Here is a 16,650-nt window from a genome sequence, read left to right as displayed (position 1 = left end):
AAGGAGGAAGGGAAAGGAAGAGAAAGGAAGAAGGGAAGAGAAAGGAGGAAAGAAGGAAAGGGAAAGAAGGGAAAGGAGGAAAGAAGGAAAGGAAAGGAAAGGAAAGGAAAGGAAAGGAAAGGAAAGGAAAGGAAAGGAAAGGAAAGGAAAGGAAAGGAAAGGGGAAAAAAGGAAAGGAAACCCTTATGTGTTTCAATCACTGACCACCATTGAGCCAACAGATTGTGAACCAAATTTCTACTGCATAGCCTGATCACATAGTTTGGTGGCAAAGCATGGGTATCCAGCTAGTGTATTATATTTGGGGGAGGGGTGTCCTCTTTTGTTTCATTTGATTTGTGTCATCTTTAAATTGTTTTAGTCTGGTCTATCTTTGTGAATTTAGATGTTATCAATTTGCATGGAATATTTTTGCACACCATCCAGAATCCATTGAAATCAATATCTTATCACAAACACAGACCAGAATTTGGAGTTCATTGCAAATGAATGACTATTACTTGCTTAAATGAATGAATATTTAAGAGCATGCATAATAGCCCAGCTATTAAATCTTATTAGAAATTGATATAAATAGCAAGATAGAGCATCTGTAAAAACAAATATGAAGAGGAAATTAACCTGAGAAACTGTCTATAATAGCCCCTGCTTACTTGCTTCATTTAATCATCTTCAATTTTAACACCACCAAAAAAGCATCTATATAACTACTCTGTATATTTATGACCTATGCAGCATCTCTACAGTCATGTGGTTGACATTCTGGCACTTCAAAATGGTGGGCATTTATGATCATTGTAGTATCCTGTGGTTCTGTGATCACCACTTGTGTGTTTCCACAATTAAATAAAGTCAGTGGAGAAGCTGGCAATAAAATCACAAATTATTACACATAATGACCACAGGTGATTCACTTAGTGACCTCAAGAGAAGTGTCATGGTAAGTCCATCAATGTCATGTGATATTTCATTCAGTGACCACAGCACTTAGAGGCAAAAGCATGGATTCTACTTATGATAGCTAAGCAAGGATTACCTGTAAGCAAAAAATAGATAAGGTAGATAATAAGTAAATATGACACTTTTAATGTATGCCACCTTATAATCAATGAGGTATTGAAGAGTTGGTGCATCAGATTCACACTCATGAGCGCCTTACTATTGCATCACTATCCAGACTTTTCTGTCTTTCTTTTTGACAATTATTAAGTCTGGGATGTTATGTAGCAGGTACTTGTCTGTTTGAATTCTAAAGTCCCAGAGTATTTTAGCTTCTTCATTTTCTATTTGTTTATTTTGCAGTCCTTATAGTTCTTGCTTGCAGAAACTGGTATTTTATTTATTTATTGATTTGATTTGATTTGTCAATCACTTACAAGATACAGGTATAAGAATAAACATAGTTTTGAATACATGAGATGGAAAATAAAAAGAAACAATAGGACAGGGATGGTAGGCACGATTGGTGCACTTATGCACCCCCCCTACAGGCCTCTTAGGAAGTGGGTGCGGTCAATAGTAGACAATCTAAGGTTAAAGTTTTTGGGGTTTGGGGAAGAAACCACAGAGTCAGGTAGAGTATTCCAGACATTGACCACTCTGTTGCTGAAGTCGTATTTTCTGCAATCAAGTTTGATGCAGTTAACCTTGAGTTTATATCAACCTTGTATCTATTGTTTTCTCTTGTATTGTTATGGTTGAAGCTGAAGTATTCATTTGCAGGTAGGACATTGCAATGTATGATTTTATATACTATATTTAGATCGGACCAAAGGTGGAGTAGTTCTAGATTTTCTAGGTCTAGAATTTCAAGTCTGGTGGCACAAGGTATTCTGCAATGAGTAGAGGAGTGAAGAACTCTTCTTGTGAAATATTTCTGGACTTTCTCAGTTGTGTTAATATCAGATACATTATTTGGGTTCCAGACTGATGAGCTGTATTCAAGTATAGGTCAAGCAAATGTTTTGTATGCTCTAGTTAGCAGTGTGATATTACCAGAGAAGTTACCTAGGATTGTATTAACAACTCTTAATGCCTTTTTGCCTATATAGTTACAGTGGGCTCTAGCACTTAGATCATTAGAGATGAGAACTCCAAGATCCTTGACAGAGGATTCTCAACAAGGTCTTGACTATTTAGCTTGTATTTTATTTTCTGATATTTTTTTTGCCAATATGTAAGACAGAGCATTTATTTGTTGAGATTTGAAGTTGCCATTTGATTGACCATTCTGATACGTAGTCAAGGTCTTTTTGGAGGGTAGTAGTATTGTCTGTGGTGTTGAATATCTCCCAGTGCACCATTGTTGCTACTTTTCATGCCAATGTTTGTGGTCAGTGTATATGATCTTCTTGTAGCAGATTTCTTTCATTAATTAAGAGACTAAAAGTGTTGGAAGGGACCTTAGAGGTCTTCTAGTCCAAACAACTGCTCAAGAAGGTGATCCTATACCATTCCACCAAAGTGCCTGTCCAAACTCTTCTTAAAACCCTCCAGTGATAGAGCAATCACAACTGAAAACAAGCCATTCCACTGGTTAATTGTTCTCATTATTAGATAATTTCTCCTTAATTTTAGGTTGTTTCTCTTCTTATTAGTTTCCATCCATTGTCTATGGAGATTATCAATCATACAGGTCATGGCTGTTCCAAAGGAGCTTTTTCAAAAACAGCTGGACTTTCTTGAAGACATTTCACTTCTCATCCAATGGATTCCATCCATTATTTCTTGTCTTGCTTTCTGGTGCTTTGGAAAATAGGTTGACCCATCTAATACTTCTAAAATTGGGATATAACCTGTCTTAAGTAACAAATTGCTAGTGTTTTTCCCCCACTGACTAAATCACGTCCAGATTTTTTTTCATTGTTAGGAAAATAAAAGAGTAATTTTACCTCATTCTGTCCTTTTGTTCTACGTTAACATTTCTAGATGCATGGGCAGAGCATGCTTACTACCTAATTTATTATCACAGAGTTAAAATCTCAATAAATCAAGGAAGATAAAGGAAAAATAAAAGCCAGCTGTTCTTGTTAAATAGCAATGTTTTTAGAACCCACTTATTCTGCATTTCTGCACTGCTTGTTGTTTATTACACTTTCCCTTTTATAGTCCTGCCTCCCCCCACCTCCCCCAGAGGCAAAATTATGAAATATTTTGGCACTTTAGGATTTAGGGAAAGTTATTCCCTTTCTCTCTGTTTGCCTCCAACAACAAATTCTACAGAGGAGAAAAGACAACTCTCAGAGAAAACTTGTGCCTGCTTTTTTCTGCAAAGCAACTGAGAAAAATCAAAAGGGAGACATACACTCCCGGACTTTCAGGTGAGATACTAAAATGGTTAGAGATTTTCCCTGGGACATGATGAATGGAAGAGGAAGTAAAATGAAGAATCACAGGGGCAGAAAATCTTTTTGAAAGCATCTAGGGTGGACTTCTAGTCAACCTTGATAATCAATCCTTAAACCAAAACTGGAGGGGGCATTTGGATTATTGCATTCAATCCATTCCACAGGATCTACAATAAGATCTTTCTATCTTCCACTTCACTTTTTCTATAGGAGCTGCTCCTTCCATATTTTGACGTCTAAACTCACTTTCCAGATTTGGCTCAAATCTATTCCTTATAATTTCAATCTACTGTTTGGAATTATTGATCTCTTGGATCTAGGAAATCCATGAATTTCTCTTCTCTTTTCTCTGGAACCCTGAAAGCATGTTCAAACTCAGCCTTTCCATTCTTTTGACTTCCTGTTCATTTGATTCTTCTTCAAAGATTCTCCTGAAAGCTGGGAATTTTTAAGTTAAGCAAACAGTGGCTGATGGGAGTCACCTTAGGAGTAAATAGGTAAAGATTTTATTTGTTTCATTCCAAAGGGTGCTTGATATCTACTTTTATTTATTCATCTTCTTTTTTTTTCTTTTGCTAGTTTGACTACTGTTTTATTGTTCTTGCTTTTTGATACAATCTTGAAGATTGATAAAGAATGTTGGAAGGGAAATCCATCTGGTTCAGTTCCAATCTGGGAGAAAGGCACTGGAAATAAAATGGAGGCTGAAGACTGATTGGAAAGAATGATTCCCTTTATTGATGAAGCAAAACATGTGATTCAGGGACAGCTGACAAAATGGAGTTAAGAGTGGGTGGGTTCTTATATCTTCTTTGGGCTTTGTATTTGAGCTTCCTGTTCCTGTATAAAAACATGTCCTTTAATATTCTATTGGCTGTTGTCTGATTCCTATGAGGTCATGGCTGGCTCTACAGGCAAATTGGGAAATGCAAATCCTAGGTGCTTCTTTGAGCTAATCCTCTCAATCCTTTTGGCTTTCTAATTGCTTATTTAGAGTTTCCTGATTGACCCCATCTTTCTGAATGGATTACTGAATCTGCATTTGTAAAAGCTGGCCTCCTCAGTTTCTGCTTGGAGGCACGGCTGCTGGTTTCTGCCTCCCTTAAGATTTTTTTCCCATTTTTCCTTTAGGAGAAATATTCTAGCCTGCCTTTTTTAATATTTCCCAAAATATTTCATTCTTCTGGGGTAGGAGGACTTCCCACAAGAATATTTTATAAAAGGAATATTGTAAGACAAGCTATTTTGTGCAGTTTAACCTTAAAGGGTTCACAGAAAGGGAAGAAATATTAATCAAATATCCTTATTCATGTCCTTTTTTCAGTCTTTGGCCTTCTTTATCTGCCCACACTTCCAAATCACAGGTTTACTTTGATATAACAATGTCAGCAGTATAAATAGTTAAGGGGTTTATTGTCTTTGTTATTTTTGATACTAAATTGACAGTTTCATCCCTGTCCGTTAGAGAGAGAACTTAACTAAACTGACTTTTAATTTCCTTCAAAGAAACTCTTCTATTACAACAATCCAATCATGGGTTTTTTTAATGTCCATCTAGCATACATCACAGCAGCATAACCAATATTTGGAGAACATGATAGTGGTTTGCACTTTGCCACTTAGGGATAGCCAACCTTCAAAATTTATCTAAAACACCTTTCCTCAATCTAGGTCTCTTCAGAACTTCTGGAAATCCAAAACCATATAGATTTGTGCTGATGGACAGTTTGAGATGCAAATGTCAGTCTGATATAACTTCTAAGAACTGTATTATTTTCTCTTATAGGGATATTTGATATTATATCTCAGGTGCCAGTCTACTTGGCATTAGTCTAAAAGTCCATTTCTCCTATGTCACTTTCCTTGACTAAGGAAGTAAGGAGGGTCCTTCTGAGAAATTTGCCTTGCTCCCATTCCTTCTCCAAGTTCAGCTGCCTCTTATCTAACCATTGCCTAATCTGTGGCTCTTTCTTCTCTCTCCCAAAGCCATTCCCACATACCAATACAATATTACATTGCCAATTCAAGGATGCGTGAAGAGCCCTTCCATTCATCAGCAAGAGAAGTCAGCTCTTAAACTAATGTAGCTTTTATCTGAATATGAGAATCTGGAAAACTTTCAGTAGCTTGTTTCCACAGCCTTCCTTAGAAATTCCCTGGGCAGATTCTGAAGCAAGTTTCCTCCCTAAGCCTAACATCCCTTAGGACCTCTTGCAAAGATTTAAATGCATATGTCTCTAAATATTATGTCATGCCCCGTCAGACTCTGAATCTGATGAGGAAGACAAACAGCTGACAGGGATTGGGAGTGTGGCTCTGTTGGCTATGGAGGAGGCTGGGGAAGGGCAAAGTCTGGCTGGGCAGAGCAGGGGGCAGATAGAACAAGGGAGAGGGAGTTCAGAGGAAGACCCACCAGGCCCACCCCTTCTTCATTCTATGGCACACAGGGAGGAATGGAGGAATGGAGAAGAGAACAACATGGGTTGTGTGGCTTATGGAGAAGGAAAGGGCCCTGATTCCCTTCATTAGCTACACCTGGGAATGAAAGTTTAAAAGAACTGAATGTTGACTGCAGCAGCTGCTAGGAGCAAACATGACTTTATCCTGTGTTGTCCTTGCTTATCTGTGTTCCTGGCATCTTCCCAACCGTGTGAGTTTTGTCATGCCTTCGTGTCTGGAATTCTTGCTCCTGCCCGGCCAAACTAATTATCTCAGTTTGGCTTGATTGGATTTATAGTCACAGTTTGTGTTGACCATGTTTTGGACTTAATTCTCTGCAGTCAAAGGCTGTTCCTGGGAGAGTTTTTCTCCAGCCAGAAGGTAACCTGGACATTGGGGCCAAAGTTGGAGCTAATAATGGGATTCTTATTGATTATCTGACTGTATTGTCTTTGTGCCATGACCCGGGTCATCACACATTAGCTTTAAACTATACCCCAATGTGTTTGAAATATATTTCAAGTGTCAACTACTACTTGTCAGTCTGAGGTGCCTTCTTGATATTTTCCATACTGGCAAAAATAGAAAGGTCCAATTTTAATGACTACTATCAGATTGAGATATTCATGCATCTTCTCCCTTCTTTCTGTGGCAGAGCTGATCATGCTGTTCAAGGGATTTGGCCTTGGGTTCTTCGTAGTCCTGGCTGTGGTCTTGATCCTGGGCATCTTTGCTACCAATTATCCAACCTTCCTCAGGCAGCACTACAATAACCCCAAAAGCAATGTGCGCAAAAGCTACTGTAATGCCATGATGCAAAGCCGAGAGATGACTAACCCCAACTGCAAGCCATTGAACTCTTTCATCCATGATACAAAGAACAGAATCACTGCTGTGTGTGGAAGCGAAGGGACACCTTTTGGAAACAGATTGCAGCGTAGCCTGCGGCCGTTCCGGGTCACCACCTGCAAAATGAGAGGATCTTCTATTCTCCCTCCATGTGAATACAGGGAAAACACTTCGCCCAGATATATTGTCATTGCTTGTGAGAATGGGTTGCCTGTGCACTATGAGGAAGGCCAGATTTAACAGTGTTTGAATATGGTCTGAGTGGATCAGGTAGAGTCATCCTCAGGGTCTTTTTCTTCCGACCCCGTGGCTCATTTCCTGCAGGCTTTTTTTGGTGATTGGTGCACCATTACAACCCATTGAAACCTACCTAAACATTTGCCCTGCTTTCATTTTGCCTCTTTACCCTCTAGCCAAGCACAAATAGCCTGAATAGCCTAAATGTTACACAAGCCGGCAATAATTCTTCTACCGCATGATTTTAAATAAATGAATAAAAAAGAGTTGCATTGTATCTCTGTTGTTTGTATAGCCTCATTTCTTTTTAAATATTTTTGCTTTTGTCAAAGAGAAGATGATCATTAGCTTTTGTCAAAGAAATGATCATTGACTCTGCATTAACAAGAGCAAAATTTCTGCTCTTATTAAATCATTCTTGATTTATTCTCTCTGAACACATCAGGGTCCTGTTTGTGATGGCCACCAAATGCTATTATTTTTCTTTAAAACATGGAACCACACAGCAGCCTGATGTTGCTCTTGATTCTTTACTTGGAAGGGATGCAAAACCAACCATCAGAAGGAGAAAGTGTAGTATGATTAACATGCTTTAGCTGTATACAAGTCCTGGTGAACCAGTGTCAGGCAATCTTAGACCTAGTGGCTATCTTAGAAAGACACTCAGATATCACAATGGCTGACATCACTTCAAACAGAATTGGGGAAGATTTACCTATTGTAACTCCATTTTTCCTTATATTATTCAAGGTGCAAAGAACCAAGGGCAATACAAGCAGCTACTTAGAACAGAGGTCTCCAACCTTGGCTACTTTAAAACTTGTGGACTTCAATTCCCAGAATTCAGAAGCAAAGCTGGCTGAGGAATTCTGGAAGTTGAAGTCCACACGTCTTAAAGTGGCCAAGGTTGGAGACCCCTGACTTAGAATAGTTTCTTTATTATTGTTCACCTACACAAATCTGCATCAGAATTACACACACACACACTGAAAAAGGTTGGAGAGTGTCCTCATTTTGCTTCATACCAAGGACTCCAGACTGAACTGCCTCTTTGCTCTTTGGGAAGTTACTTTAAGGAGTTACTTCAGAGTAGTTTATTGTTGTTCAAGCTTAGAATCTTGCCAAGAAAAAGGATAAGCTACATAAGTATTAGATATACCCTTAAAAGAGTTATGGAGTGTTCTGCTTTGTACCACCTCCCACCACATATCACCTCTGTGATGTAGTTGTAGGTGAAGGGGGTAGAAGTAAAGAAACAGGGTTTTGAACTATTTTCTCGTTTGCTTCTGTTCCAGCTTGGCTTTTTAGAGACTATCTCCAAACATGGGCAGTATTTGCACAGGAGCTCACCTGTTCCCTAAACCACACCAAATTAAATTAACCCTGTTGCTTTAGCACCAAACCATGGATTAGCCATTCCATCTGGACTAATATAATGTGCTGACTATATATTAGCAAACTACAGAGAATACTAAGTAGTCTGTAGCACATAACATCATAATAAAATTATAACATCATCTCTTGCTATCCAGTACAGTAGAAATGCTGTTTATATATAGTGCCACAGAGCAAACAAAGAGTCCAGTCACTGTGTGCTTTACTGCTCAATTATTTTAATTGTAACATGAAACAGGAAACTCTATTTAGAACAAAAACGCATAAAGTATATACCACAGATCCAAATTTGAAACACTACCATCTACTGGCTGAATACTACCATGTTTCTTTTCTTTGAAAAAAAAGCCTTATCACATTTTTGAGTGCATGCAATCAAATTAAACCCCACCCACAAAATTAGCCCTAATTCAGACTTTGCCCACCCTGGGGTTCACAGTGTAGGGTGAGGCACACAGGTAAAAAATAACCTAGGGTGGGGTAGGGGGCATGGAGCTGCCCTACTTACCAGGCCTCATACACTTTGACACCTTCCTCAGCTTTTTCTGTGGCCACTGCTTCGGTGGCCGCTGCTTCAATGGCCGCTGCTTTGGTGGCTGCTTCTTTGGTGGCTGCTTCCGCAGTTGCTTGCCACCTCTTGCACGTATTGCCCCAACTTCCATTTTGTCTTCCAAAGCCTTCCAAGAAAGCCCTCTGCAGCAGCTAACAGAACTCTGCAAATGCCTTCCAGAAAACCCCCTGCAGCTGATAACAGGTCTGCAAATCCCTTCTGAAAAGACCTCTGTAGCCAATTACAGAGCTCCTGATCGATCCATAGATCCATAGCTCTATTATCGGCTGCAGAGGGCTTTCCAGAAGGCATCTGAAGGCGAAACAGAGGCCAGGGCGATGTGCGTGAGTGGCGCACTCATAAGACCCAGACTTCTTTTTGAAGAAACACCATTCTATAGTTGGTGCATAAAAATACATTCCAACAATGAATTCCAACAAAGCCCTTGACTTGGAACCATTTGTTTGGTGACCATTCAAAGTTACAATGGTTCTGAAAAAGTGACTTATGTTTGTTTTCACATTTACAACCATTGCAGCATCCCCATGATCATGTGATCAAAATTGGAGCGTTTGGCAGCTGGTTCATATTTGTGATGGCTGCCATGTCCTGAGGTCAAGTGATCATCTTTGTCCTCTATGCAAATTTACTATTATTTTCAAGATGGAGCTTTCATTTTTCTCAATGTTAGCTGCACACAAGTCCCATCCCCAGCAGTCCTCCTAAAATTGGCACATAACAACTGTTATGTAACAAGTTTTCCTGTTTTATTTTTTCCTCACCCACTAAATCACTTCCAGATGTTTTTTCTTTCCATTGTTGAAAGAGAAAACGTTAAATTAGCATGTTTTCTTTAACTTGAACTTTGTCAGTTGCTGAACAGACCATGATTATTGCCTAATTTATTATTACAGAGTTAACATTCCAACACATCAAGGGAACTTACAGAAATAATGTAATTATTTCCCAGATGTTCTTGATAACAAGCAATAACTTTTTTAGAAACAACTTTCTTCTTCGATGGTCTTGCCTTCCCACAAGAGGCCCAATTGCAAAATATTTTGGCATTTTAGGATTTTTGGGAAACTTGTTTTCTTCCTTTCTCTTTGTCTCCACCCACCTCTACAAAGGAGAAAAAACAGCTCACAGAGAAAGCCGTGCTTGCTTTTTCCCTGCAAAGCAACTGAGAAAAATCAAAAGGGGGAGCGACCCAGCCTCAGAGTTTTGGGTAAGTTCCTAAAATGTCTAAAAGTTTTTCTCTGAGACATGGTGGATAAAACGGGAAGATAAATCAAAAATCAGAAGGGACAGAAACATTTTGAAGGCATCTAGGCCGACCTCCTGGTCAACCTTGATGAACAATCAGAAAAGTTGGAAGGAACATTTTGTTTGTTGCTTCCAGTGCATTCCATGGGATCCTCAACTGCATCTTTCTAGCTTCCACTTCAGTTTCTGTAGAGCAGAAGTTGCTTCTTCCCCATTTTGACATCTAAATGCATTTCCCAGGTTTGGTTCAAATCTATTAATTTCTGCCCACAGTCTGGAATAATTGGGCTAGGAGATCTGAAAATTTCTTTCTACCCTTTGTTTGCTCTGCAACCATGGGGTTGCATTCAAATTCTGCCTTTCCATTCTTTTTTTCTTCCTGTTCATTTGATTCTTCTTCAAATACCCTCCTGGAAGCTTGTGGTTTTTAAGTGCAGGGAGAAAATACATCTGGTTCAGTTCCAAGCAGGGAATAAAAAGGAGGCTGCTTAAGAAAGGAAGTTTGTACAAGTACTCCTTGCCATTTGAAATATATTTCAAATGCAGTCAGAGGTGGCATTCAGCAGGTTCTGACCAGTTCTGGAGAACTGGTAACGGAAATTTTGAGTAGTTCGGAGAACCGGCAAATACCACCTCTGACTGGAGATTTCACAGTATCCTTCCCCTGCCACACCCACCAAGCCACAGAACTGGTAGTAATTTTTTTAAAATCCCACCACTGAATCCCACCAGAGTGGGGTATAGTTCAGAGATATATGTTTAGGGAAATAGACATTTAAATCCCTGCAAGTACTCCGGGGGAATGTTAAGCAGGGAGGGCATTTGCTTCAAAATCTTATGCAGGGAATTTCTAAGAAAGGCTACTTCTAAGGAAACAAGCCACTGATATGTAGTTTTTTAGTCATCCAAGAAAGGAAGTTTACTGAAGAATAGAAGCACAGCATGTAGTGAACAATGCCTAATGTGAGCTACTTTTTTAGGTCAATAAATAGAATTTTATTTCTTCTTTTTCAAAGGGTATTTGATATCTACTTTTATTGATTTTTTCCTTTATTGCTTTGATTAATGTTTTTAATTGCTCCTGCTGTTAGACATATTATTGAAGATTGATGAATACTTTATAAAGAAATGTTCTGTAAGACTAGGGATTTTGTGCAGCTTAATCTTAAAGGGTACAGAAATGAGTGATTAATAGAATAAACTTACTAGTATCATTTTTCTTTTTCTTTCAATCTTTAGCCAACTTTCTCTTCCCTCACTTCCAGCTCAGAGTTACTTGGATACAAAATTGTCAGCAGTGCACCAGCAAATACTTCACTTATCTCAACAAGATCAAAGCCAGTAAAAATAAAAACGTTGCTAACGTAGTACTGCAATAGTAAAGTAGTAAGGAAAATATCAATGCCGCTCCAACTATGGTGCAGGAGGCTGACTAGGCCACGCCCACCTTGGCCATGCCCACCTAGCAACCAGGCAGAGAACCCGTTGCTAAAATTTTTGAAACCCAGCCCTGTTTTTGCCCCATTTTATGAACTTTCTTGTCACTGTTGTTAAGTGAATCGCTGCAGTTATTAAGTTAGTGACACAGTTGTTAAATGAATCTAGCCTCCCCATTGACTTTGCTTGTCAGAAGATTGCAAAAGGGGATCATATGACCCCTGAACTCTGTAATCTTCACAAATTTGAGTCAGTTGCCAAGCATCTGTTGTGGTTAGCTGGAAGCAGGTGTGGATGGTGGAGAAGACCGAGGACAGATGAGGGGCCAGGACCATCAGGGAGTGGACTGCTGCCTTCAGAGACTGTGGGGGCTGGCAGCAGTGATGAGGAGGTTCCCGAGGAGCCTATGCCAAGTGCGCATGTGCACAGGATTGCTCGTAGGAGAGAGTAGATACAACAGCCTGGGTGACTCGGGAGTAAGGCTGCAAGATAATGGCCCCTCCCTCAAGAGGATAAAAGCCAGGTTTGAAGAAGCATTCTTTGCAGAAGGCAAAGACGCTCTGAAGCTCAGCCTTGTTGACATCATAGTTAGTATTTGCAAATTCTTGTAAATTAGTTCTTATCTATGGGTTTTTGGCAGCCTTGAAGAACAGCTTGGCAAAGCTCTTTCTTGTCAGAGCTAATTACAGCATCTGAATTTTAATCACTTGACTGAAGCGATGCTGCAATGGACATAAGTGTGAAAAATGGTCATAAGACACTTTTTTTGGTGCTGTTGCAACTTTGAATTGTCACTAAATGGGCTGTTGTAAATCAAGGACTACCTCTAATCAGTTGTAATTTTTGGCATTGCTTTGTTTTTGCCACTGTCCGTTCTAGGAAAAAATATACTCCAGTGAATTGATTTTTCATTTCCTTCCTAGAAGCTATTCTGTTGTAACAATCTTTTATTGAATGTCTATCTAAGACGAAGAATATCGGAACAGCTCAGCCAATGCTTGAGGAACATGGCAGTGGTTTGCATCCAGCCACTTAGCCACCATTGCACCATCTAAGCCTCTTCATAAATTCTGGAAATCCAAAACTATCTGGGTTTATGCTGATGGATAGCTTAAGGTACAAACCTCACCCCAATATCTATAGAGATTCTCAGTCATCCAGCATTTCATCAGAGGTGCTATTCAGCAGGTTCTGACCAGTTTCAGAGAACTGGTAGCGGAAATTTTGAGTAGTTGGGAGAACCAGCAAAACCATCTCTGATTGGCCCCACCCCCATCTATTCTCTGTCTCCCAAGTCCCAGCTGATCAGCTGGATCTTCTCTGGTTGCCCTGCACAGGAGAACGGAGCTGGAAAGCAGGTTAGTGGGGTGGGGAGGGGATTTTACAGTATTCTTCCCCTGGAGTGGAGAGGGAATGGAGATTTTTGCAGTACTTTCCCCTGCTATGCCCACCTAACCATGCCTACCAAGCCATGCCCACAGAACCAGTAGTAAAAAAAAATTGAATCTCAACATTGCAGCTCATGGTTTCCCAAAGGTGCTTTTTCATGAGGCAACTGGACTTTCTGATGTGAAATTAATCTCTGTTATTCTTTCATTGAGAAGTTGGAGCTGTGCTTTCTTGCAGGATGTTTTCTGCTCTGTGTCCCTTCACTGTTGAGCCCAGACACAACCTGTTGGGGATGAGTCTGTGCAGTCTGCATCTCAAAAGATGTTAGCTGTACACAAGTCCCGTCCCCAGCAGTCCTCCTAAAATTGGCACATAACAACTGTTAAGTAACAAGTTTTCGTGTTTTATTTTTTCCTTACCCACTAAATCACTTCATGAGTCTGTGCTGTCTGCATCTGAAGTGCAAAATGGTTCCTGTAGTCTGTAATTTTTCTGAAAATCTGTTCATGCCCCTGCACCATTTGAAGGGTGTGCATCCCAAAGTACATACTGTAGCTATTATGGTCTGCCAGCAAGCTCAGGCGATGAGGAGGTTGGGGAGAACTTGGGCCAATTCTGGAGCATGGGGAAGGGTCTGATGGATGCTCAGCATCGGACACTAAGATAGAGCCAGAGCCGTCTGGCATTTCTCAGCTGCCAGAGAGGCAGCTGCCTTTGGAGTCAGAGATGAGTGAGGAGGAAGAACAGCTGGGGCCTATTCCAACTCAGCAAAACAAACATGGATGCTGGGCCCCTCCCTGGCTGGGGAATAAATAGAAGGGGAGTGGTGGTCGTAGGAGACAACAGTTCACATTTCTAGAGATTTTAGAATAGCATAGCATAGCACTGGGTAGCATAGCGTAGCGTAGCGTAGAATAGAATAACAGAGTTGGAAGGGACCTTGGAGGTCTTCTAGTCCAACCCTCTGCCTAGGCAGGAATACCCACACTACTTCAGACAAATAATTGTCCAATATCTTTTTAAAAACTTCCAGTGTTGGACCATTCACAAGTTCTGGAGGCAAGTTGTTCCACTGATGAATTGTTCTAACTGTCAGGAAATTTCTCCTTAGTTCTTAGGTTGCTTCTCTCCTTGATTAGTTTCCATCTAGGTTGCTTCTTGTCCTGCCCTCAGGTGCTTTGGAGAAGAGCTTGACTCCCTCTTCTTTGTGGCAGCCCCTGAGATATTGGAACACTGCTATCATGTCTCCTCTGGTCCTTCTTTTAATTAAACCAGACATACCCACTTCCTGCAAATTTTGCTCATTGTGTTTCAGGCAACAAAGACTGCCTTGCCACAACTTAATTTGCAGCCTTTTGGCTGGGAGCTCCCTGGCCTTGCAATTATCATAATAAACTGATAAGGTCTATTGCTGCAGTTAACTCCTTGTTGGACTCTTGCCTGGACTCTCAGTTGGTGAATGCAATTAATTCACAAGAGGTAAATAAAGAGGGGGATTTCTTTGTGAGGAGTCTGTTTTTTGCTTCTGCGAATGCTGGGTCAGAACAAAGCTAACTGTCTATGGAGATTCTCAGTCATCCAGGTCATAGTTGTCCCAAAGGTGCTTTTATAAGAGGCAACTAGACCACCCCAATATCAATTCTGTGATCTGTCTTCTTTTCTCTTTTAGGTGTAGTTGACACCATGCCTCGGATGTTGGCCTATTCGGTGTTGGTGCTCTTTGTGGCATTGCTGCTGGGATCCTTGCCAACTCTTTCCCAGAGAGAAACCCGTCATGGCAAATTCCACCGGCAGCATGTTGCTGCCAATAGCGGATTGGATGCCCGGCTCTATTGCAACCTGATGATGCAACAAAGAGGAATGACGAACGTCAAGTGCAAACCTTCCAACACCTTCATTCATGGGGAAGCCACAGCAGTGGATGCCATCTGCAACAATGGGGGGATTTACTCAAGTGATAATTACTACAACAGCATTAGTGCCTTTGAGCTCACCGTTTGCCGTTTGACAGGGGGAGGAACTACGCCTCCAAACTGTAACTACCGAGGCAGGTTTAGCACCCAGCGGGTCCAGGTTGCCTGTGTAAATGGCCTGCCAGTGCATTTCAAACAAGCTCTTTAGAAATACCATTGGCCATGGTGGCTAGTTAGGGATTATATATCTTCTGCTGCTTTAGAAGCCAAGAGGATTCCAAGTCCTATTTTTAGTGCAATGGTATATTTCAGTTACAATTTGCTCTTTTTTCTCTCATTTCTTTCTACCTGCCTTCTCTTCTCCTTTCAGTCTTCCTCTCCAACTGTTTTAGATAAGCTGGGGATGGGAACTGGGGACATGGCTGACAGGAACTCTGGGGGGTGTAGTCCCAATGCAATTGTGGGGGATCTGAGCTATAGAAAGCCTGCATTTGAACCTGGTGACCAAAAGATGGCTGCAAAGTGATATAGAAAATCTTCTGGGGAATATTAGGTGTTGTAGTTTACATGTCTTAAAATGGCCAGGTCTGAAAACTAGTCAGGTCTGAATGTTTACTATGATCTAATACAGTGGTTGCCAACCAGTGGGCCCGGGACCACTGGTGGTCTATGAGAAAATTTTGATGGTCCACAGAGAAATGTCACCCCCAAAACACCCCCCCAAGCTGCATAGGAACACAAGGCTGCGCCACCCACATGGCCTGTGGGAACACAAGGCTTGCATCACTTGAATTGCAAACAACATGAGATAGTGAGGGAGGAGGGAAAGGGCAGATGGAGGGAACTTGCCCTTCTCGCTCCACACACCTGGCCACTGGGCTGCTTCTTTCTTCTTCTGCTTTTGACTGCATGCAAGGAAAGCAACAAAAATATCACTTTCTCTCCCCCAAACTCTGCTGGGAAATGTTTTGCATAGCCATCTTTCATTTTAAAATAAAGCTTTCCTTCCTAGAGAAATATCTTTTGAAGCATAATGCTGGTCTGTGATGGTAATAAAAATTGATTGGTTGAATTGAAGTATAATTTTAGGTATCTGGAAAAACAGGTGCTCTGAACTTCTGTTATAAATATATAATGTAAAAAGCATAAATTAAATTAGAATTAAATTTATTTTATTTTAATTCAATTAAAATATATTAGGTAAATAAAATTAATTGTATTAATTTTAAATTTTCAAATTAAATTAAAATTTAAGGCAGTTTTCTTTAAAAAAAAATTTTCTTAAAGAAATAGATATTTTTAAAAAAGAGAGAAAGAATTGAATTTCTGAGCCATTTCTTCCTCAGATTGATTCCTGATTAACCTAAAGTTTCTATAAGATTATCAGTCTGGATGTTTTCACCTCTATCGCCAAATGTTTAATGGAAAATCAAGAATGAAACTATATGTTATTATTTCTGGGAGTGATGGAAAGCGGAAAATATCAATTTATAGCTTATGCCTGAATGTCTTTCCTCCAGCAGCTTCATGCAATAAAGTCTTTGTTTACAAACAGAATGGCATTCTATTATGACTATTACTATTACTGTTGTTATTTAAAAGTAAATATCTTTTTTTATCTGCTTTTTCATTCAAAGTTTTAGAAGTCCCTGTTGTTTTGGGCAATAAATATACAACCATTAATAACATTGTTAGTTTAATGAGTTTTTATATTCTCTTTGGATGACTTAGGATAATTTATTTACTACAATTCCCATAGTGATACCCTTTCCTTTAGGGAAAAACACCTTAGATTCAGACTTCAGAAATGAGCTGAAAATTTGCAAAG

At 40.0% G+C, this 16,650-nt stretch overlaps 1 protein-coding gene and 1 pseudogene across 2 annotated transcripts; both read left to right on the top strand.

The window, feature by feature from the left end:
* The first annotated feature begins 3,177 nt into the window (after positions 1 to 3,177).
* Positions 3,178 to 7,149, top strand: LOC113449532 (ribonuclease pseudogene; annotated as a pseudogene). Its single transcript, XR_015739936.1, has 2 exons — positions 3,178 to 3,320; positions 6,442 to 7,149. The product of XR_015739936.1 is annotated as a ribonuclease pseudogene (transcript).
* Positions 7,150 to 9,781: 2,632 nt separating this feature from the next.
* Positions 9,782 to 15,527, top strand: LOC113449531 (ribonuclease-like). Its single transcript, XM_026720628.2, has 2 exons — positions 9,782 to 10,045; positions 14,579 to 15,527. Exons 1-2 carry the CDS (start codon positions 9,838 to 9,840, stop codon positions 15,028 to 15,030), a joined length of 660 nt encoding a protein of 219 aa, XP_026576413.1. The 5' UTR covers positions 9,782 to 9,837; the 3' UTR covers positions 15,031 to 15,527.
* Positions 15,528 to 16,650: the final 1,123 nt, after the last annotated feature.

Source organism: Pseudonaja textilis, chromosome Z, assembly GCF_049901715.1.
Source record: "Pseudonaja textilis isolate UNSWEBS1 chromosome Z, rPseTex1.2, whole genome shotgun sequence".
Taxonomy (NCBI): domain Eukaryota; kingdom Metazoa; phylum Chordata; class Lepidosauria; order Squamata; family Elapidae; genus Pseudonaja; species Pseudonaja textilis.
The sequence above is the reverse complement of the archived record's forward strand: the minus strand, read 5'-3'. Positions and strand labels throughout refer to the sequence as shown.

Excerpts from the sequence above, each read along its gene's own strand:
- LOC113449531 (XM_026720628.2), top strand. The coding sequence starts at position 9,838 with ATGGTCTTGCCTTCCCACAAGAGGCCCAATTGCAAAATATTTTGGCAT. Across the intron at positions 10,046-14,578 it reads ACCCAGCCTCAGAGTTTTGG|GTGTAGTTGACACCATGCCT; the intron begins GTAAGTTCCTAA and ends TTTCTCTTTTAG.